This window comes from Vigna unguiculata, chromosome 10, assembly GCF_037176805.1.
Source record: "Vigna unguiculata cultivar grain cowpea cultivar isolate G323 ecotype 2 chromosome 10, ASM3717680v1, whole genome shotgun sequence".
In the NCBI taxonomy this organism is placed as follows: Eukaryota; Viridiplantae; Streptophyta; class Magnoliopsida; order Fabales; family Fabaceae; genus Vigna; species Vigna unguiculata.
In genome coordinates, this window is record NC_140801.1 from 47732356 (window position 1) to 47756593 (window position 24238).

The 24238-nt window shown below is 29.7% G+C and overlaps 2 protein-coding genes across 2 annotated transcripts; one reads left to right on the forward strand and one right to left on the reverse strand.

The window, feature by feature from the left end:
* Positions 1-306: 306 nt before the first annotated feature.
* Positions 307-2423, reverse strand: LOC146883377 (uncharacterized). The gene is made up of 2 exons (XM_085667687.1): positions 759-2423; positions 307-486 (listed from the first exon to the last, which is right to left on the reverse strand). Exons 1-2 carry the CDS (start codon positions 1975-1977, stop codon positions 446-448), a joined length of 1260 nt encoding a protein of 419 aa, XP_085523813.1. The 5' UTR covers positions 1978-2423; the 3' UTR covers positions 307-445.
* A 16790-nt stretch (positions 2424-19213) lies between these two features.
* Positions 19214-23537, forward strand: LOC114166009 (Iron-sulfur cluster biosynthesis family protein). Its single transcript, XM_028050665.2, has 7 exons — positions 19214-19414; positions 19543-19616; positions 20637-20683; positions 21137-21306; positions 21832-21962; positions 22040-22148; positions 23180-23537. Exons 4-7 carry the CDS (start codon positions 21148-21150, stop codon positions 23246-23248), a joined length of 468 nt encoding a protein of 155 aa, XP_027906466.1. The 5' UTR covers positions 19214-19414; positions 19543-19616; positions 20637-20683; positions 21137-21147; the 3' UTR covers positions 23249-23537.
* Positions 23538-24238: the final 701 nt, after the last annotated feature.

A 24238-nucleotide genomic window follows, 5' to 3' on the forward strand; every position in this document is an offset into this window, starting at 1 on the left:
AAACTGATTTTTAATGTATATAACAAAATTCAATAAAAGGCTTCTGGTTTCTCCTTTAGAATGCATGAGGAAAACCCAAGTATGTCTAGATAAGTCATCAACAACAGTAAGAAAGTATTTATGCCCATGTATGGAAGGAATGGAAATAGGACCCCATATATCAACATGAATTAAATCAAAACAATTATCAGAAATGGTAATACTGTGAGGAAAGGGCAATTTATGTTGCTTCGAGTAATGGCATATGTCACATATGTTGTTACAAGAATCACGAACATAAGGAAAAGTTCTACAAATTTGTCTTAGCACACTATTACATGGGTGTCCAAGTCTGTAATGCCATACATTTATGTCTTTCTTAGAGTAATTCATAGCATTATTAACAAAACCATGATCTTGTGAAGTAGAGGTGTTTTCATCAAGGTAGTACAGCCCCTTTATCATGCTAGCATGCCCAATCATCTTGTATGAATGATTGTCCTGTATCTGACATTGCTCACAAGAGAAAGTTAGTTTACAGTTTGAGTCATTTATGAGAGATTGAACAGATATTATATTGAAAGAAAATTCAGGAATGTATAGCACATTAAAAATGATCAAAGATTCTGAGAATTTCTTAGTTCCAGCAAATTCAGCAGTGACAGTAGAATTGTTAGGCAATTTTACAGTAATAGGTTTAATTCTGTAAAAGCTTGAAAATTGGCTTAGGTCATGGGACACATGGTTTGTGGCCCCTGTATCAAGTATCCAGGCTTTACCTTGCTGATTTTTGTGAGTTGAGACATTGTTGCTGAAGCTCTGGATGTGGCTGACAGAGTGCTTAGGCTCATCTTTGTCATCTAAAAGCTTCAGCAGTCTCTGAATTTGTTCAATACTTAAGGTTGTATTGGCAGTACCTTCTTCTGGAGTGTGATCAGAGGATTTTTGAGATTCAGGATTGACATTAAGGTTGCACATCTGTTGAGTATTGGAGTTTTTATTACTATAGGAGCCTTTATCTTGTTCTGTCCTTTGCTTGTACCATGGAGGATATCCGTGTTTTGAATAACACTCCTCTGCAGTGTGATTCATTTTGTGGCAGTAGGTGCATTGTTTTCCTTGATTAGGATTCCTGCCTCTGCCTCTTCCTTGTGCTCGAGACCCATTGCCTCTTCCTTGGCCTCTCCAAGAAGCTTGTTCTTGGTTCCTATATCCTTTGTCAGCTGTATTCATGAGAACTTTATTCTCATTAGCCAAATTTCCAGAACCATTGCCCTTTCTTTCTTGCTGCATGACAAGAGAGAAAACTTTGTTTATGTTAGGTAGAGGCTCCATGAGCAGTATCTGAGTTCTGACACTGTTGTAGTTATCATTTAATCCCTTTAGAAAGCAGATGGCATGTTCAGTCTCCCTCTGTTTCAAGAAAACTTTGGACAAATCACACTCACAGGGCTTTCCACAGGTGCAGTTAGGTATGGGTCTCAAGAACTCTAGTTCTTCCCACAACTTCTTTAATTCAGTGAAAAATTGACTTATGCTTCTATCTCCTTGTCTGATGGAATGAATTTCCTGCAACAGATCGGATATTTGAAAGTAGTCCCCTTGAGAAAATCTTTCCCTTAATTCTTCCCATAGTTCTTTAGCAGAATCTATGTACATAACACTCTCTGCAATGTCTGGTGCAAGAGTTCTCATAATCCATGAAAGAATCATCACGTTACATCTTTCCCAGGCTTCATAATTTGGGTCAGTGGGCAGAGGTGTTTTAATGCTGCCATTAACGAATTTCAGCTTGTTCTTGGAGAGCAAAGCACGTTGCATGTTCCTGCTCCAGGAAACATAGTTATTGTCATTTAAAACATTAGAAACTAGAACCAAACCTGGATTTTCTCCAGGATGTAGGTAGTAGGGACTGGTGGGTATGAGTGATTGGTCAAGATCAAAGTTGTTGGCCTTTTGGCTGGTGTATTCTGGCTTTGTTTCAGATTTCCCATCCATGATCCTTCAAAAAGATGCCAAGAATCACGTTCTTGGTATAAAGAAAGGGAAAAGCGGAAGCACAGCAGGTTAGAAACCTGCTCTGGTACCATAAAGCAGTACCACAACCACTCTCTCTGTCATATTTGCGAAGGAAAAGACAGTGGCCATGGTAGAGAACGTAGAAGAGAGAGATTGGAAGAGAAAACGAAGAATGGTGAAGAGAGAAAGGGGATCTGCAGTGAGGTGCAGAGCCAAGCTCGTGGGAGAAGCAAGAGAAAGGTAAGAACTGTTTCTGTTATTGTTTTTATTTCTCTGTTCATACAAAAGGGGAAAAACCCAATCGGGTTTTATAGAAAGAGGGGAAAAACAGGGGTACAATGAAAACCCTAGATTACTGATTAAATCAGTAATCAGTTATAAGAAAAGGGGGAAAACGGGAAAAACCCTAAGGGTTAGGGTTTCAATATATATATATATATATATATATATATATATATATATATATATATATATATATATATATATATATATATATATATATATATATATATATATATGTTAGGTAATTTTGTCACTGATGATGATATTGTCCATTGATTAGGTGTGGTCGTTTGTGATTTATCTTCGTCAGCATATATCATTCCAAATTCCAACATGGTATACAAGCTCTACCTGCAAATCAAACTCATCACAACAATGCTTATCCAAAAAGAAAAACAGTGATCACAAACATTTAACATATCATGCAAAGTTCAAAACGATGAAAACAATTAATATAAACGAAAAGAAAATAAAAAGCAGATACGATAACAACAATAAACAGTAACACAGCATAAATGAAAATCATTCATGGAAAAAAGCCTGAGGGATTGATTGTTCTACAAGTTTTCTGCTTCCAAATTCAAAGTGAATTTATGTTCTGTCGGGCCTTTTCTTTTTTTGTTTAAATCAAGGTACACGCTAGTGTCGAAAAAGCATGTTGTCACTGTTGAAAATACGTGCAAGATATAAATGCAACTAACTTCCAAATACAAGCGTCAAAGAACATGCACAAACACGTAGGATTCTTATCCTTAAATTATAAAGGACGGTGTTTCCTATATTTATCATAGTACAGTACCAGTTTTTACTTTTTCAATGTTTTGGTTGACTCCAAGTCAATGCATATTAATAACATTAATTCAAACTAAAATGCTGTAATGTTTCATTTATAATCGTTGTTCAACATACGTATTTGTCAGTGATTTGCTTCATCCCTTTCACCGCAATTCTGTGAATTTCTTCCTGTCAGTCATACTAATGAACCTCTCGAAAATGATAATATATATAAATTAGTGATTGATTAAACCTAAAAGAGCCTTAATCAATTGAATATATTAGTTTATGGTTGGATTAATGCGATGTTATGGGTCAGAAAATCTTTGTTCATCACTGAGGTAGTCGATGCCAGCTATAAGGGAGACTAGTGGCTGAGATAATTTTTACTTTCTTCGTTAAACCCTGACGCTACGTAGGTTCAGAGAAACATGGCAGAGAAAAAAAGTGCTAAAAGGTTTTCTTCTGTGATTTGGCTGAAGCCGAGAAAGAGAAGAAAAATGGGAAAATGACCTCTAGTGTGTTTATTAGCAGGGGATGAATTTGCGAAGGAAAATAATATGTATTTTAAATTTAAACCGTTTTTATTAAATTTGTATAAATTTCTAATTTTTAGTAGTCATAATATTTAACTGATTATTTAATCAAATAAAATATTTGATTTATCTTAATACTACATTCAAATTGGTGTATGAATATATGAGATATTTTCGACTTGAATAAAAATTTATTAAATGTTCTTCTTACCACTCATTTAGTAAGGACATCAACCAATTATAATTCAAATCTTACAAAAGGTGCAATAAATGATTTCAGCTTCGAATTTCTCTTTAATTAAATATCTATCGATTTCAACATGTTTTATTCTATTAAATAAGATTATCAGCAATTGCTATAATCGAATTATCGTCATAATACAAATCTTTTAGATTGTTTTTAATTTAAAACTCAAAATCTGATAGACCGTTTCGTACCCACAACCCAAAACCCTTACCCACTCTCTGGACACCACGTCGGTTTTCATTTAACATTGGTTCAATGCGGTTGTGTTTTGAGCTTTTTATGCAAAATATTTGGTGCCATACGTTTGGATTCACTGATTAGGTTTGATTAGATGATAAGAATTTTTGATGGAAACAATGAAACTGTGGATCTTTGATTCGGTTATGAGGTCTTTTTTTAGTATGAGCTATTGAAATGGAGAACTGCAGTTACTAGTTACTAGTACAGTTGTTGGTTTTTATTTATTTTTGTTTTTTTTTTAAACAGCATTGTTTTGAATATGTAATCGTAAAAATAGGATGGGTTGAAATTTATTTTGTAAAATAGGATGAATATGTTAGGTTTCATGACGACTTTCAGACTAAAGTTATCGTGTGACTTGTTTTATTTCTTTTTTTACAAAAAAGAAGTCATTAGAACTCTTTCAGATTTTCGTATTTAAAAATAAATACAGAACTGAAATAGTCATGTGTCTTGATGACTTTAGTATTGATATCATGAATTCTGACAACTTTAGTACTGAAATCGTGGTGAATACTGACGATTTCAGTTTTTTAATATACAAAAATCAGTAGAAGTTCTGACAACTTCACTTTTAAAAAAAAAATGGTCAAGTGAACCTATTTTATGATTATGGATTCAAAAGAATCCTGTTTTAAAAAAAAAAAACCTATGTTGAAAATGCAATTTGTTCTTGAGACGAATTATTGGGTTATAATTTACTTAGATTTGTGTTAGGATTGATGAGTTAAAGTGAGTACTGTTTGTGGCAGAAGTTGGTCGTGAAAGGGGTTTGGGTGAATCACATTGGCATGGGTCTAATTTCATAATTGCTTTTGTTGGGACTCTGTGTTGTCGTTAATTAGTGACAGAGGTTAGCCCATATTTTTGCTGTATGAATCGACTCCGAAAGCTTCATGGCTATAAGATTTCATTATACATGTGATGGATTCAGATTTGATGGCAATGTTTAGAGTCGTTTTTTTTTTTAATTTTTCTATGGTATAACATAAACATGGTATCTTTTTAATCTCATCTAGTGATGAGGCAAATTTGATATACTTAGTATTTAGAGTCTTAGGTTTGTCTTTAACACTGTTCTGGTTTGAACTTTTGATGCAATTTGTTTGATTCTGGAAGTAGAGGCTCCTAATTTATTTTGCAGATGTGGTTCTGAGTAGAACTTGAAAAATATTGTTGTTTCTGGATTGAATGCATATGTTAGTGCATTTAATATCCCGGAGGTTTTATAGTATAATATTGATGCATTTAGTTGTATATGTGATTGAAATTTGTATGGGTGAGTTAACATTACATGATGCGGGTCCCATTTTAAATTTAATATTAGGTTTATGTGATTTTCTTATGAATGGGTTGCTTTTGCTTATATTTGAGAATTAGATTAATCTGGTATAATTCGAGATGCGCAGGAAATGGGCCTTTAGAGGCAAATATTCACAATGCTTTGTTTTGTTGCTTTCTTTATTCTATATGGATTTAAGGATTGTCCATAATTTGTTAGTATTATAAGTTCAACATTTTTTTTTTCAATTTCATACTTATACGTTTTAAAATGTTTTAGGTGTTTATACGGCCGTCTGTCCGTATCGTCTTATATACCTAATAAATATTCGAATGCTTCTAATAAAAATTCGAATGCTTGTATAATTGTATGTATAGCTGATATTTGATAATTTAATAAAAAAATTTAAAGATAAGTTTTTAGGATATTTTTATGGTCATTCGCGTTATTTGATATTTCCAATAAAGGTTCGGATACCTGTAAGATTATCCGCATCGTCTAGTATTTAACTATTTTATCAAAATATTTTGAAGATAAGTTTTTGGATGTTTGTATTGTGTTACTGTTTGGTTCTCGGTACTTTTTTTCTTTCCTTAAAAGAATTCTGAAAAATATAAGATTTTCAAAAATTACAAATACAATATTTTCAATAAACTTTTTCTGCAACCAAATTACGTAACTTTAATTCTTTATTATGAATAAAAATATGTGAGAAAAGGAATTATCCTTGTCAAGCACCTTAAAACCTAAAAATTATTTTGTTTCTTTAGAGTATTATTTTTCTACTAATTTTAGGAAAATTGTGTATTTTGAAATTCACATTATCTTTGTATCTGTAGTTAAAGGTATTGCTTTTGGGTGGGTGTGGTAGGGTGTTAATATTTCCTCAGTTTTGTTTCATCCTTATGATTTTTCCATAGTTTTTCCAAAATAAACTATGGTGAAGACTCCTAAAAAGGTATTTTATTTTAAAATACTTTATTTTTTCTTTTCCAAGTTAGTCATCTTGTTGCGTTTTAGGTTGTGACACTATGAATCAAAATTAAATTAGCTAACTTATCAGCACATAAATAGAAGTCTAAAAACCATTCATTGATCCAAAAAATCATGACAAACTAAAGAAAAGTCACAACTCAACATAAATAGAAGTATGTATGAAGCCAAACCAGGACAAACCTTAGCTGCACCATCAATATTCACCTTAAGCCAAATGGTAGATAGAACTTGTCATATTACATCCAAAAGTGAAACTACCCTAGTTTGAATATTGAAAAATTTCTGCACAAAAAAAAAATAAAATCAAAGATAATATTACTCATGCTTTTTATATTTATTCTAAACCATATGCACTAACTCCTTAATTTGAAAAATAGCAGAAGAAAACACATTTGGATCCTAAAATCTATTATGATTTCTCATCCTCCAAATCATCCAAACAACTGCAATAATGACAGTCACTTTAATCACTCCCTTCAAAGGTGCAAATCCAAAGAAAAAAAGTTGTAAATCCTGAAAAACTTCATTCAACCATTCCCATAACCATATAACAATAGAACAGTGAAAGAATAAATAAGAGAAAAATTCAACATTATTACCACAAAAAGAACACATAGAGCATAAAATCGTTCTTTTTTTTAACCTCCACATCAATAGGTAAAACAACCTTACAACAACTTCCAAAGAACCAAAGTTTTACCTGGTGGCACCACATCTAATCAAATCAAGTTCTCCCAATCCACACATTTCATACTAGAAGAGAAAAACTTTTGCAATTTTTTTAAAAAGTACAACAATATCATCCATAATCCAATTAAGCATCATCTTATACATTATGAAAATCTTTCAAGCATATCCAAAATGATTACCCATATCTCATTTGTATACTTACAATTTCAATAATGATGAGGACTTAACTATTCATGTTGACGTTAATCCAACCAACATTCAAAAATCTTCAATACAAAGTTTGAAAGAGATTAATGGTTATTTGAAAGATGTGCAAAACCTATGATGATATAGTTGTGTTTGTATTTTCTTAAAAATCTCCTTTTGTGGTACCATTTTTGAATGATTGAGAGGTTTTTATGTTGAATTACTTCCAGGTGTTAAAACTCCTATTGCTATACTTGGTGGTACCATTTTTGAATGATTGAGAGGTTTATGTTGAATTACTTCCAGGTGTTAAAACTCTTATTGCTATACTTGGACCTGAGCATTGTTAAACTAATATAGATAAAGAAATAAGGACTAACCTTTAGTCATTGTCATTGTCACGAGAATCCTTTAATGTGCTTTATAGTTTCAAACTCTCACTCTCTAAACTTTGATTATATAGTATAATGTAGAAGAGAGAAAATTTAATGACCCAAAGCACAAAACACCTATGAACTTTATAGAGCTCTTTGCCCATCAGAGAGTAATTACCATAATAAATTTTTGTCAATTATATGGGATTACATTATCAAAATTTATGCAACAATTATAAAATTGATTGACAAATGGACCACATATATGGAAATAATTGACCATGTGAATATATCATATTATCCCACATATCACATTTGGGAAATTTCCAACATTTTCCACTTGGTCCATTTCTCCCATTATCAACCAATACAAGAAATTACATACAAGTGGTGACAGGTAATCCAAAATTGAGTATTATCTCTCATGTACCACAATATATAAGTCTTTCATCAAAGACTTTTAACTCCAATGAATAAACCATATGTTTATTATTCTGGGTCAAACGAAATTTCTCAAAATAAACAAATATGTACTCAACAAAATGAGAAAAAACTAAATAAGAGTTTTATCAAAGTAAAATTAATGTGTCACAACATAGAACCAAGTTCCATTTGCGCTAAATGATCGTTAAAATTCTTTAATGACATGTCTTTAGTCAAAGGTCGACAATCATCAACTCAATGCTAACGTGTTCAATGACCACTATACATGTTCTCTTATAGTTAGATATTTAATATCAATGTGATTACTTTGAATTTCGCTTCTATTATTCTTAGCCATAAATATTACAATAAAGTTATCAGAATATAACTTCAATAGCCTAGCAATTGAATTCGCAACTCTAAACCCAAACATAAAACTCTTCAACCATACACCATGTGAGGTAGCCTCAAAATAAGAAACAAACTTAGTCTCCACAGTGGAAGTAGCCGTTAAGATATGTTTTTTGCTACTCCAAAATATAACCCAACTAGTTAGGATAAGAATATAACCAAATATTGATTTTCTAGTATTAATGCAACCAACTAAAATCTAAATAGAAGTACCCTATCACCTCCAAACCATCAGTTTGTTTGTTTACATATGAGCCTGAAATCTTTTGATCCTTAAAAATATATGATTACCTTCTAGTGGTCAACACCTGGATTACTCTGATATCTTTCCAAAACTTCAACAGTGAAATGTCAGGTCTGGTGCAAACCTGAGCATACATTAGACTTCCAATATTAGAAGCATATGAAACATTCTTCATCAGTTCCCGTTCAAGATCACTTTCGGCTCCAATGTTATAATCTGATTCTTGTAAATACACTTCATAATCATTATAAATTGTTAATTAATATTTTGATATTTGTAGATCTTCTTAATGTTGCTTTACTACCTTGATGGAAAACTTGTTGTTTAATAGGTTCCTCAACAACTTGATCTATCTCTAATAATTTGTGGAACTCGAATAATCAACTATCTAATACGCTCTTGAACCAAAAGGAGCATGAATCATTACCAACCTGTCATTTGATTTAGAGAGTTGAACTTTACTATGATTATTTTAAATTAAATCACTTTAACTAAGTCATTTCCAAGAAAGTTCACATTCATTGATCCAGAATTCTAATGTTATGAGATGGACAATAAAATACTGTAATCTTTGGACTCTCTAACATAATCACATAATGTCTTAACCTCGGTGAGCTTTAAGAATGAAAAATTCATGATAATTGTGTTGGTAAGAGATTTGTCAAATTTGATGGATTATTCATCAATAACCTTTAGTAAAGCTTTCACATTGTCATGCTAACCATCAAAAACTCGAATACCAACAGAAAAGTTGGTCTTTATTAATGTCACAAAGAGGCAAAGTAACCTCTCCCACTTTTCAAAGAGATCAATAACATCTGAAAGTTTTGGTCTCGATAATAACGATAATTCTAATTTTTTAATAGTATAATCAATGTCCATTCAATCCAAATTGAGAAGAACTTTCTCCTGCAAAAACTTATAATTATCCCCTTTTTAGTTTGGGAAAACCATAATGGATATAAGAAATATTCACAGTTTAAGAAACTGTAAATTTTTAAGATACATGCTCCTCATCATTTGAGACTATAACAAAAATCATGTTTTACCAATGCAAACATGTATTAATGAATGAATGTAGTGACATAAAACTTGCATGTGGGTTAAAGTCGTACTCAATTAGACTCATATAACAAAATGATAAAACTATTATGTTTGATAGATTCAAACATGTCTTAATGAATAAATCTAGTGACATAAAACTTACTTGTTTACTAAAGTCTTAATCGTTTATACTCATATAACCAAATGATAAAACTATTATATTTTACCCGTACAAACACACGTCTAAATGAATGAATCTAGTAACATAAAAATTGCGTTTGAGCTAAAGTCTTACTCAATTATACTCATATAACCAAATGATAAAACTCTATTATGTTTTACCAATGCGAACATGTCATAATGAATGAATGTAACATAAAACTTGTCTCTAGGCTAAAGTTTTACTCAATTGGACTCATATAACCAAATGATAAAACTATTATGTTTTACCAATGACAACATGTCTTAATGAATGAATATAATGACATAAAATTTACATGTGGGCTAAAGTCTTACTTAATTAAACTCATATAACCAAATGATAAAACTATTATATTTTGTCAATAACAACATATCTTAATGAATTAATACAGTGACATAAAACTTACCTATGAGCTAAAGTCTTATTCGATTATACTCATATAACTAAATGATAAAACTATTAAATTATGTTCATTTTTTTCAATTTTTATGGGTAATTCCCAACCATAATTATTGGTCTTGTAAGAAAAAAAATATTACGTACAAAATCATATCATTTTTTTTCTTCATATGGATTTTCTTAAATAAATTTAAAAAGAACACTCATATGTTAATCCTTGACTTAAGTCCTCAAGTCATATAATAATCTAAACAAAAGACATTACTTGACTATCACACTAGAAAATATTTCACATTACAATAGGGATATAAAACAAAATTATATACTCTCGTTATTTTAACAAAATAAAATATGTAGTTTTAACTAACTTTTAACCTCAAAATAATCGGCACACCTACTTAAACAAAAAAAAAAACTAATTATCATTGTCAATTAGCAAGTAACAGCCTTCCACACTACATGAGTACACAAAACAAATCTCAGACATTAGAGCGATTCTGACAAAGCCTCGAAGGATTGCATTGTTATACTTCAAGACCTTTTGTACCCGTAACAACAATGTCCAAGAGTTGATGTCATCAATGGTGATACGTCCAATGCTGATAATATTAGGTCTAACATCAAATACAAAAAAAAAAATACAAATAAAGAATCCAAAAGGATAACCGTAAAAAAAATGATAATAATCCAAAATTAAGTTTATTTAAATGTATATTTTACATTTAATTTATTTAAAATTGTAACATCCCTTTTTTTAACAAACTATATTATTTATTTTAAATAAAACACTTAGAAAATATTATATTTTTACTAATGTTTTGTATTTTATTATGATGTAGTCTAAACAGTAAAAATATATTTTATCATGTTTTTACTTATTAAGAATAACAATAAGAAGAAAACAAAACTATTAAATATGTATATATATATATATATATATATATATATATATATATATATATTAAAAAAAACTATTACGTAAAAAAAATATAAATTTTATTAAATAGGTGTGTAAAAAAAATATAGAAAAAAAGAGAAGAGATAAGAAGATAAGAAGAAAATATAAGAAGAAAAAAAAAAAGATAAGATGAGAAAAGATAAGAAGAAGAAAAAAAAAAGACCTAAGAGATAAACATTAATTAATGTAGGTAATGATGACTTGAAGAAAGATAAACATTTATAGGCTTATATATACGTATAAGATGAGAAGTTACGGGAGAGAGAAAGAAAAGGAGAAAAAGTGAGAAGGAGGGAAAGAAAGAAAGGAAGAAAGAAAGAAAAGGGGAGAGAGAAAGAAAGAAAGAAGAGAGAGAAAGAGAAAGAAGAGAAAGAGAAAGTTTAGAGCAAAGATTCAAAGAGATCTTAGTCCTTTTCAAATATTATTAGTGTGCTCTTCACTCAATAAGGTAAGGGGGAGTGAGGTTAAGCTCTTATATATTAATCTTGATAAGCTCATGAGTTTTATATTAATCTTTTATTTATTTTGACTCATATATTATTCTATTTACTTTCATTTAACTTATTTTCATTTATTATCCTTTTATATTTATTTTATTTAATCTCCAATTATATACTGATTCTGTTTATTTATTTATTTTATTTAATCTTCAAATATGTATTGATCCTGTTTATTTATTTTATTTAATCTTTAGTTACGCACTGATCCTATTTATTTTATTTTATTTTATTTTATTTATTTCCAGTTACGTACTGGTCCTATTTATTTATTTTATTTTATTTATCTCCAGTTACGCACGAGTCCTATTTATTTATTTTATTTTATTTATCTCCAGTTACGCACTGGTCCTATTTATTTATTTTATTTTATTTATCTCCAGTTACGCACTAGTCCTATTTATTTATTTTATTTTATTTATCTCCAGTTACGCACTGGTCCTATTTATTTATTTTATTTTATTTATCTCCAGTTACGCACTGGTCCTATTTATTTATTTTATTTTATTTATCTCCAGTTACGCACTGGTCCTATTTATTTATTTTATTTTATTTTTATCTCCAGTTACGCACTGGTCCTGTTTAATTAATATTTTGTTATTATATTTATTTATAACGTTCTAATCCTTATCTAATTATTTATTTAAAGTTCTTGCTTTGATTCTTATTTTATCATTATTTTATAATTTAAAAAATGTGAAGTGAAAGTAAATATTATTTTATTCAGTGAGCTTGAATATAAGAAAATTACATGTACATTTTATTTTATTTTATGTTCTTTGTGTATAGTTTATGCAATGACATGATTTGATAGTCATCACATTTTATGACCTTTGAAAATATTCAAGAGTATGTCAGTTGAGTAAGAGTTAAGTCTGGTTTCAATAAGTTGAGATTAAACCAGTGTCAAAGTGGTTGTATTTGGGAAGTCACAGTTTGGTACACTGCGGGATGAAAGGCAGGGACCATGGTGGGGTCTAAGGAAGTTTTACCAAGTAGGTGAATATCTGGATAGTTCAGAATAACGCACTGGACTAGGATATTCATAGGCCAAACTTGGGACTATCCGATACCTGCTCGGCATCGCCAAGTAGGGCTGGGCATAATTTACTAAACTATACTAAACTATAGTTAATTGTACTATATTAAACTAAAATATACTAAACTATTCATAATAATAATTGAACTGTACTATAAAATAGTTCAGTTTTAAGAAACTAAACTTATGTTAAGTTAACTAAGTTAACTAAGTTAACTATTGAACTATAATAGATTGAAAGAGCAAAATACCTCAAATAAAATATTAGTATTAGGATAAGAATTGGACTTATGTGTTTTATATCTTACGTTCTATTCTTTCTCTTTCATATTAAAATATTTATTTTATTTTGTCTTAATTTTTTTCTTTACTCTTTCTTTGAGAAAAATATAAAATATTTATAATTAATTTATTAAAAAAAATTATAAATTAATTCAATATCTTAATTTATTTTGAATGAATTTTACTATGTAATGTTATTTTTGTTATGATTTTACAGAAGTTATTTTTAAAAATTAAATTATGTGACAACTAACATTTTTATAATTTTTTATTTATATTAAAGTTTTTTGTAACTTAAATATTGAAATTAGTATAATAAATATAAATATTGGTACTAACGTATTTTTTATTTTAAAATCTTATATAATATTATTTTTTAGTTTTAAAATATTCATTATGTGGCATCAACTTTTTTAAAGAGAATTTATTTTAAAAGATTCTTAAAATATTAATTTTAGAACGTCATAAAATTTCTATAACATTTTTCACACAAATATTAATGAATACAAATGTTAAAAAAATATTAATTTTGAGAATTTTCTAAAATAAATCCTTTTAAAAAATTTTATGCAACATAATAAACATTGTAAAACTAAAAAGTAATATTACATAAGATTTTAAAATATAAAAAATAAGTTAATACTGATATTTATATTTATTATATTAATTTTAATATTTTAATTACATTTTAAGTTACAAAAAACTTTAATATAAATAAAAAAATTATAAAAATGTTAATTGGTGTATTGAAGTATGATGCATATTTCAAGTATTATTTTCTAAGCATTTTCAAATCATAAACTTTAGATTATTATTGCGTAGTACAATCATATGTAATTAGTGTAATTCGATTCAAAATAGTGTAATTCAATTCAAAAATAGTGCAATTCAATTCAAAATCAATGCAATCCGGTTCAAAAATAGTACAATTCAGTTCAAAAAGAGTGAAGTTTATTCAAAAGCAGTGCAATTCGGTTCAAAAACGGTTCAAAAACAGTGTAGTTAAGTTAAAAATTAGTGTAGTTCAATCCAAAAATAATGCAGTTCAGTTCTGACGTAGTGCAGTTCATAAAACAATTCAGTTTATAACAGTTCAGTTCAGTTTATATTATAGTGCAGTGCAGTTCAGTGCAGTGCAGTTCAGTCCAGTTTATTTTTAAGAATAACAATTCAGTGCAGTTCATCTGAATTGTTTTCCAGTTCAGTGCAGTTCATGCGAACAATTTTTTAGTTCAGTGCAGTTTTTGGTAGTGTAGTGCAGTTTGGTTTATTTTGCCCAGCCCTATCGCCAAGGTTAGGTAGTGAGTATATATCTCTTTTGTGAGCCGATGAATGGCTAATATTCTCGAGAAAGAAATAATTATGATTGTACCAATATTTTATGAGAAATACTCAACTACCTAATCACTTCCCAAAGTAACTTTTGATGTTCAGATTGGATCATCAGAAGTGAAATATGGATCCATATGTCTGGTAAAACAAGATCAAGTTTTGTGGTTGTAGGTCCAAATCTAGGCCCCCCGGTGTCTGTGTTGTTTGTTGAGTTTATTAAGATTGATATTTAAGGCTTATAAAGACCTCACTCCTTTCATATTTTTCTTTCATATGTACCTGTTGCATGAGCAGAAGAGGAACCTGCTCAGTGAGAGTTGTTCGGGATATTATTGGTGGATCTTCTGAAGATTGACTCATGGATAATTTCTATTGATATGTTTAGGAGATATTAAAAATATAGATAATCTTCTATTCTAATGTAGAACTCTTAATATTTTACAAATATATATTTTTGTAATATTTCACGAACAATTATAAAGATGTAAACTATATATATGAATATGAAGTTATGTTATTATTAATGTTCTCTCAAGGATAATCTTATGGAAAAAAAAATTAATTCCACATCTTTTTATCAAATAATAATTATTTAGTATAGTAGTCGGGGCGTCACAAAAATTGTTTTAAAGTTGTTAACAGAAATAATGTTAATGGAAAAAAAATTCATAAATTATATTAATATTTTATTACATTGTACTTTAATATTATTTTTCATTTGAATTTATAATTCAAATAATTGTATATTTTTAAAATGTGTAAAATTTAATAATTTCTATACAAATGTTTGAGTTGGTGTAAGAATAACAATTATAAAAATTTTAAAAATAATTTTAACTAGTTCATGTAACAATAAAAAACAAATAAATTTAAAATATGAAAACAATTTTAAGTAAAGTTGAAAGTGAAACACAAATTTAAATAAACTTAGTTATGTTAAAAACATATAATAAAAATATCAATTTGAATAAAAATATCAAATTTAATAAAAATATTTGTATAACATTTATACAAAAATTAATTTTTGTTTCAATTTGGAGACGGACTAAATTGCACAATTTTTACAAAAATTGGAACTAAAATTAGATAAAAATTAAAATATAGGGGCCAAATTGAGAATGAGGAAATGACACATGACATAATACTGACATGTGACATTGTCACCGCTACATCATCCTGTCACTGTCACGGCACGACAACAGCTTGACACGTGACAATTTTTATCAAATTGAGATTTTGTTATGAAAATAAAGATCAAAAGCATAATTACACCAAAAAGATAAAGACTAATATTCTACCATTATCATTGTCACGAGAATCCTATAACGTGTTTTCTATAATTTCAAACCCTGAATCGTCTAAACTTTGAAGTACACTATATTGTAGGAGAAAACAAATTTGAGGATTTGATCACCAAAGCAAATAACACCTCTGTCAAAAATTGTGATAAATAATAGCTACCACACCATTTTTGTAGAAAAATTAAAATAAAAAAAATGGGATTGAATTACTATATACTTTATACTTTGACTACTTTTTCTTACGTTAAATATATATATATATATATTAGCGAAAATATAGGTGTGACAACGCTTGTGTGTTTACATTTTTTAATTTTTATAAGAATTTGAGTTAAGATCAATAATATTTACTTTCAAAATATGTATAATAAATTTTAAAATAGTTATTAACTAGAATAATTGTTGAAAAAAAGTTTTTTTCGAGTTAAAATAAAAGAGATTTAAAAAAAACGGTTAAAGATAAACTAATTATAAAATAATTAGTTTTTAAAATAATAAATAAGGATAAAATTGGAAAACGAAAAGTTGACACAAAAAAAGGAATCCTCTTTATATATTGAATGAGACACAAAAGTTGGTAAAATAATTATATTTCTCTATGTATACACAGTGTTCCCTTAAAATAATGTATTATTTAGATTTTTTTCAATGTATATAAATTAGTTTCTTGACAAACTTAAATATATACGGCACAAATCATACTTTAATTTACAAAATTATAATTTAATAGAAAAAAAATTGATGCATGTGTTTGAATATATTTTTTTCATACTTTTAAATCAACCTCAATTTGAACTGTGAAAATATGTGAAATAAAAAAATATAAGTTATAAAAAGAAATTAAATATTAAAGTAAAAAAAACCTAAACTATTTATAATAAAAATTAAATATTAAAGTAAAAAAATATAAAAATCGCCTTGCTCTCGTCATTCCACCTTACCACCTTCACTACTATAACATTTAAGCTTATCCGTTGAATTTTTTTTTTATTGAAAGTATACAATTTCTTTATGTTATTGTTTATACACTTGCTATATCTAATTTGAGCAAAAACATTATGTTTCAATTGTTTAAGAGGGACCTCACGATTGTGATGTTGGTGTTCAAAAAACTTTTGGGTGTGATATTTTTTACGCACATTACAAAAGCGACTATCCTTTTGCTCTATATTAATTAATTATGAAAATGTAAATTTTTCCCTTAAATTTCGTCCTCCTTTTCTTTTTGAAGGTGTTTTAAAATTTAGCAAAACTAAAGAGTATTTCAGTTTAGTTCCATTCAATTTGGTTCAGTTCGGTTCGATTAGGTTCAGTTCAGTTCAGTTCGGTTCAATTCGGTTTGGTCTAGTTCGGTTTGGTTCAGTTTGGTTCGGTTCAGTGCGGTTAGGTTCTGTTCAATTTGGTTTGGTTCAATGCGTTTCAGTTCGGTCCGGTTCGGTTTGGTCCGATCCGGTTCGATTTGGTTCAGTGTTGTTCGGTTCGGTTCGGTCTGGTCCGGTTCGATTCAGTTCAATTCGATTCGGTTCGGTTCAGTTCAATAAAGAATATATAATGAATTTTTAAAATAGTTGTTAAATGTAAAATTAGAAAAATAAAATATGTACATAAGAGAAGTTTTTAAAATAACTGTTGAAGACAAAAGAGGTTTTTAGGCTAACAGTTAAAAGTAAACTATTTATAAAATAATTAGTTTTTGAAATAATAATTAAGGGTAAAATTGGAATAACAAAATATGGATACAAAAGAGGGTATCATCTATATATATTGTTATAGATGAAAAAAATTAGTCTAACTAAACTTAAATATGATTATCTGTATTATATTAAAGTAACAAAAAAAAAACTAAACTATTTATAATAAAAATTAAATATTAAAGTAAAAAAATAATTTTTTTCATCGTCTTATAATATTATTCTTAAATATTTAGACTTTCACCAATTTCGGAACTCTATGTTCTCCAGTTTGACAAAATAGTTATTTCCATGAAAGGTGAATACAAACATTTTTAAGCTTGTCCTTTGAATGTTGTTTTTATTGAAAGTATACAGTTTGTTTATGTTATTGTTTATACACTTGCTATATTTAATTTGGGGAAAATCATTATGTTTCAATTGTTTAAGAGGGACTTCACGATTGTGGTGTTGGTGCTAAAAAAATTTTCGGTGTGACATTTTTTACGCACATTACAAAGCGACTCTCCTTTTGCTCTATATTGATTAATTATGAAAGTGTAAAATTTTTCCTTAAATTTTCTTCTCTTTCTTTGAAGGTATTTTAAAATTCAGCAAAAGTAAAGAATATTTATGTTCAGTTTAATCCAGTTCAATTCGGTTCAGTTAGTTTCAATTTGGTTCGGTTTCGTCCAGTTTGGTTCGGTTTGATCTGGTTCGGTTCATTGCGGTTCGGTTTAGTGCGGTTAGGTTCAGTTTAGTGTGGTTCGGTTCGATTTAGTGCGATTCGGTTCGGTTTAGTGCGGTTCGATTTGGTCTGGTCCGGTTCAGTTTGGTCTGGTCCGGTTCGGTTCGGTTAAGTGCGGTTTTGTTCGGTTTGATCTAGTCTGGTTTGATTCAGTTCATTTCATTTTGGTTCGGTTCAGTGCAGTTCGGTTCGGTCCGGTCTGGTTCGGTTTGGTCCAGTCCGGTTCGGTTCAGTGCGGTTCGATTCGGTTTGGTTTGGTCTGGTTCGGTTTGGTCCGGTCCGATCTGGTTCGGTTTGGTCCGGTCCGGTTCGGTTTGGTCTGGTCCGGTTCGATTTGTTGCGGTTCGGTTCGGTTCGGTTTAGTGCGGTTCGGTCCGACCCGGTTCGGTCTGGTTCAATTTAGTACCATTCGGTTTGGTTTGGTTCAGTTCAATTCGATTCGATTCAGTTCTGTTTAATAAAAAATATATAATGAATTTTTAAAATAATTGTTAAATGTAAAATTAGAAAAATAAAATATGTACATAAGAGAAGTTTTTAATACAACGGGTTAAAACATAAGAGGTTTTTAGAAGAATTAAAAGTAACCTATTTATAAAATAATTAGTTTTTAAAATAATAATTAAGGGTAAAATTGGAATAACGAAATATGAACACAAAAGATGATACCCTCTTTTGTGTCCACATTTCAAAATACTAATTTTATCCTTTAAAATATAATTATTTATTAAATTTTTTAAAATTACCGTTACTTTTACAAACTTTTTATTTATTTATCAACAATTATTCTTTCATCTTTTCTTGTATATTTCACTTTATTTTTAATAAATATAATTTTATTTTATATATTAACTTAATAACATTATACTATCATTATCTATTAATATTATCATCCATATTTAAAAATGTTAATATACGTGACAGTGCAGTGAACGCTAATATATATATATATATATATATATTCTAAAGTAATAAACTTACCATACTGTAATAATAGTTATTACTTATGGACATTAAATGCCACTGGACGGGGCCAACCCCGTTTAACAGCTTTGATTGTTTTTGTTTTGCCCTTCCTTCATTTCTGTCCAGAGAGCCACAAACAAAAACATTAAACAGCATAGCAGCAGCACGCGACAGATAGAGAGCGAAAACCTACCACACCCACGCAACCCAGCCCAATCCCAGTTCGGGGTTGACTCCGGCGACGATCACATCGGCGGCAGCGACCACACCGACAGCGGCCCTACGCGACACAGGTTCGTCTTTTCTTCGATTCCTTTTCTAATCTTCGATTTCGTTCGCAAAATTCTTCAAATTAGTTTTTCTTATTCAATTGATTTGCCTTAGTTGATGGTTCCTAAGCTTCTTCTTCTTACTGCAACAGTCCATAACGAAAGAGAGTCTCCATAACGGCGAAGGTGACTGACGGTGGTGAAACAATCGGCGACGTTGACGCAGGTTTGTTTCTTTTCTCTTCTTTGCATCATTTTGTTGGGGCTTCATTTGACATTATTTTTCGAATTGGGGGGGTTTTCGTTATGGTGATTTCGTGGATGGGGTGGGGATTTCTGGTTGATTTGTAATTCGTATCTTGCACATGTTTTTTGCGAGTTGGGATATCCCTTTTCCAATTATTTAATCAAAATTTTGGTGTTTAAGAATTAGAAGTTCCAACATTTGAATCACTGTAGTTTCATCTTCCATCTTTACGGGTGTGTAAAGACAAATTGTCTTATTCTCTTAGGAAAAAGTTATTTTGATACTAGTTAACAATATATATATTTGACACTCCATTTTAATATATATATATATATATATATATATATATATATATATATATATATTAAAAAATAATATAAATATAACTAAAATATCATTATTTTAAATTATCAAATGACTGTATGATGTCAAAATATCATCATTCATTTTTCTTACCATCACTTGTTGACACCACAACTTTGTCCATGAGGTGTATGGTGAATTCATGATAGAAACATTGAGATTTTACGTCAGCAAAATGTTTTAAATTCTGTAACTTGAAAATGCCTTTTTAATTACACAATTTAATAGTCTTTTTAATGTAAAATATAACTTTTGGAATTTGTAATCTGAAAATATCTTTCAGGATTTCATATTGTAAAATTTTTTTGGTACAAAATATAAGTTTTTTATTACTCAATCTGTAAATCATTCCAAATTTTAAAGTCTATTTTGAATTATACAATCTATAAATTATTTTTTTTCGTAAAAAAGACTTTTAAATTGTATATTCTAAAATACAGACTTTTAAATATAAGTTTTAGGATTGCATAATCTGAAAGTCTAACTTACTGTCTTAAATTGTGTAATTCAATATATTTTTTCTAACCCTATAAGAAAAGTCTTGAAGCCCAACACCAAACAACAAGCAATATAAGGAAGTTTCTTCCTACAATATATAATTTTTTTCCTATAATTCTATAAATTCTTGTATTTCAGAACGCAAGAGACCGGCGCAGCATCCCTGAGGCTTCTCTTCTCTGTTGGTAAGATTAGTATTATTCGCTCGTTTCCATATAGCTGGTTCCATTTGGGTGTGTGATCTAGTTTTTAGCCGTAATTATAATTGATTGACCCTTAAATTTATTAAAATAAGTGTCGTTCTTATGAAATTTGATGCTATATCATCCTTTAACTAAAATGGAGACTCAAACTAGAATGTTATATCATCACTTAACTTGATGTTATTGAGGAGTTCACATTAATTGGAAATACCAGCAGCAAATTAATATATATATATATATATATATATATATATATATATATATATATATATATATATATATATATATATATATATATATATATATATATTACAAGTACATTCTGTAAGATTGATTTATACTTAAATGATTGTGTTATCCTTACATAATATTGTGTGAGGCTTCATATTTGTGCATATGAATATGATTTTGAAGCCTTTCATTTTGAGAAAACAGAAGCAGGACCAATGATTCGAAGCCTTGCTCTACACTGGGCAGCACGATTCCGACACAACCAATCCCTCCTGCGTCTTTCTTCTTCTTATGCTTCTCCCGCTACTCTTCACCATGCCACGTCCTCTTCTCCTTCCGCTGAGCCCGTTCACATCACCCCAAACTGTATTCGAGTATGTCCCCTTTTAATTTTTCATTATTTTATCATTTTCTCATTGATCTTTGTTTCTTTCTATGCCCGCTGAAACCCAGCAAGGAAACCAAATTTGATCTCGCCTTGGATTTTTGTAAATTGATGGTCACTGCTTTAGTACAATTAAAATATGTTTTTATTTTTTGCTTGGTATAGCTATTGATTTGCGTACGTGATTTGTACCTCGATTTGTATTTTGGCAATGGAAAATTAGGGGTTCAACAACCACTGTGGTGGTTTTTTGTGTCCCATTATAGTATAGGGAAAAACACAAACAAGCTTTGTTCAGTATTTCTTCGATGATTGGCGCACGTCGTTGGAATACATAATTTATGTGATGTGACTATTGTTTAGATGATGCAGGTTATACTAAATTACTTATTGCATCGTAGGGTCATCCTTTCTAAATTCGATTCTACTAATTTAATTCCATGAAGCTGTATATATTACAACGTGAGTTCAATACTTATTATTGACTCATTTCTACACCGTGTCAACGCAACAGAAAATGAAGGAACTGGAAGCAAGTGAATCATCGACTAGTGGAAAAATGCTTCGTTTGAGTGTGGAAACTGGTGGTTGTTCTGGATTCCAATATGTTTTTAATCTTGATGACCGAATTAACTCAGATGATAGGTATTACCTTTTCTCATGGAAATTTCAATAATGATATGCTAAGCCCTTGTTCTGACATTTTTATCACTACATTGTAGAGTTTTTGAGAGAGAAGGAACTAAATTGGTCGTTGACAACATATCATACGAATTTGTAAAAGGGGCAACGGTTGATTATGTTGAGGAGCTAATCCGTTCAGCTTTCGTGGTAAGACAATTTCACTTGTGAGTGAGCATAAACTGTTGTCTTCATATTAGCACCGCACCATTGTTGTCACAGAACTTTATATTTATGGTTACACCTAGGGAAGAATGTTTTGTGTGCACGTTTGTAAATTTATTTCTTTTAAGAAATACTTGTTTCCTTTTTCTTTTCGATTGCTCTCATAAAAATTTTCAAAAAAGAAAAAAAAGAAGAAAATTTGCATCAAAAATAGGCTAAGCTAAGCACGCCCTATGCTGTATTCTCATAAAGTTTTCAGAAAAAGTATCAATGCACACCTATTTATCTCCTTTAGTACCGCATGCATACAATTGTTGTCGGTCTAGCTAATCTGCATGTGTTAATAGTGAGTTTTGGATTTGCGTGTTGCTGATTTCACTACTATGTTATAGTTCTGATTTCTGAGGACACTAATAATCCATCTTATGAAATCTCGGGAATTTTGAAGTGCAAAAAACAAAAATAAAATTGGAATTTATCTGAAATTATTTAAAAAAATTTCGCAGGTGAACCTGTTGCAATCAAAATCTTAACAGATTTGAATTGATTTGTAATCAACAACGTAATCCTTTAATTTTTCTTGTTCTGTCTTTTGATACTAAAACATTTAAGAAGCATGATTCGATACTCTGATATTACTTATCCCCTCTAAGCAGAATCAGCAATAACCATCATCTGTGATAACACTGTCTGGATCCACTCTTAAATGATTTCATAACCTTATTTTTCTCTTGTTCGTTTCATGATTTCATGTTTATTAAAGAGAAATTTTTGCAGCGGCACTTTAATAGCATGTTTGTGATAACTTATATTTTCTTCAATTACTGCTGTTTCCATGAGAAAAGTGTAGTATGTCTGCAAAATAGTGTTGACATGAAAACTTACATAACTGTTTGGGATGTAATATGTATATGATCATCACTTATCATTACTTTGTTCTGTGCTATAAGGTTGCATATTAAAATCATTAAGGCATATAACCGATGACAATTTACCGACTCTGGTTTCATGTGCAGGTGACTGAAAACCCCAGTGCAGTTGGTGGTTGCAGTTGTAAAAGTTCCTTCATGGTGAAACAATTGTGATTTTGTTTCTCCTTTTTGACACTTCACCCACTCCTTAGATATTTGTTATAACCAATTTTCCGTTCTTTTGTACCACTAAGAAGGTAAAGTTTATTTTGTACAATGCTCTCAAATGCTGCTGTCCTAGTAATAGGTTTATCCATATCCATAAAAGCAAGTATTTATAGATTCTGCGTCCTTTGGTTTGGCATTTGATTTGTTATGCCATGATTTTTTTTCTCTCTGAACGCTCATTCTATACGTGTATACACTGATACTGATAATAATACTCTGCATATTTTGTGTTGAATTCACACCTGATCATATGCACTTAAATTTCAACTATTTATACATTCATTACAGTGGCTGTATCCGAAAAGGAGAAACTAATATGTGAGTAAAGGAGTATGAACTACGATAGAATTTGATTTTGAATGTTTAAATTTATAAAATGTAATTTGATTGAAAAATAATATTAAATATACTAATTTTCATTTTAAAAATAATTTTTTCAGAATTCAATTTAGGACATATCTATTGGCCTTTTTAGATTCATTGGTGTAGTTTAGTTTATTAAAATAACTCATGAAATTTGATGCTATATCACCCTTTAACTAAAATGGAGACTCAAACTAGAATTTTATATCATCACTTAACTTGAAGTTATCGAGGAGTCCACATTAATGATATGTAAATGATTGTGTTGTAATGCTTTATATTTGTGCTTATGATTTTGAAGCCTTTCATTTGGGAGGAAACAGAAGCAGGACCAATGATTCGAAGCCTTGCTCTACACTAGGCAGTACGATCCCGACACAACCAATCCGTCCTGCGTATTTCTTCTTTCTTATGCTTCTCCTGCTACTCTTCACCACGCCACGCCCTCTTCTTCCACCGAGTCCGTTCACATCATCCTAAATTGTGTTCGAGTATGTATTTTATCATTTTCTCATTGATGAATGTTTGTCTCTATGCCCGCCAAAATCCAGCAAGGAAAACAAATTCGATCAC

What these genes read in the sequence shown, in the direction of transcription:
- LOC146883377 (XM_085667687.1), bottom strand. Translation starts at nt 1,977, where the DNA reads ATGGATGGGAAATCTGAAACAAAGCCAGAATACACCAGCCAAAAGGCC. An exon ending in AACTCACAAAAATCAGCAAG is followed by an intron (nt 487 to 758) that starts GTAAAGCCTGGA and finishes GAGCAATGTCAG; the next exon opens with ATACAGGACAATCATTCATA.
- LOC114166009 (XM_028050665.2), top strand. Translation starts at nt 21,148, where the DNA reads ATGATTCGAAGCCTTGCTCTACACTGGGCAGCACGATTCCGACACAAC. An exon ending in TCACCCCAAACTGTATTCGA is followed by an intron (nt 21,307 to 21,831) that starts GTATGTCCCCTT and finishes TCAACGCAACAG; the next exon opens with AAAATGAAGGAACTGGAAGC. An exon ending in TAATCCGTTCAGCTTTCGTG is followed by an intron (nt 22,149 to 23,179) that starts GTAAGACAATTT and finishes TTTCATGTGCAG; the next exon opens with GTGACTGAAAACCCCAGTGC.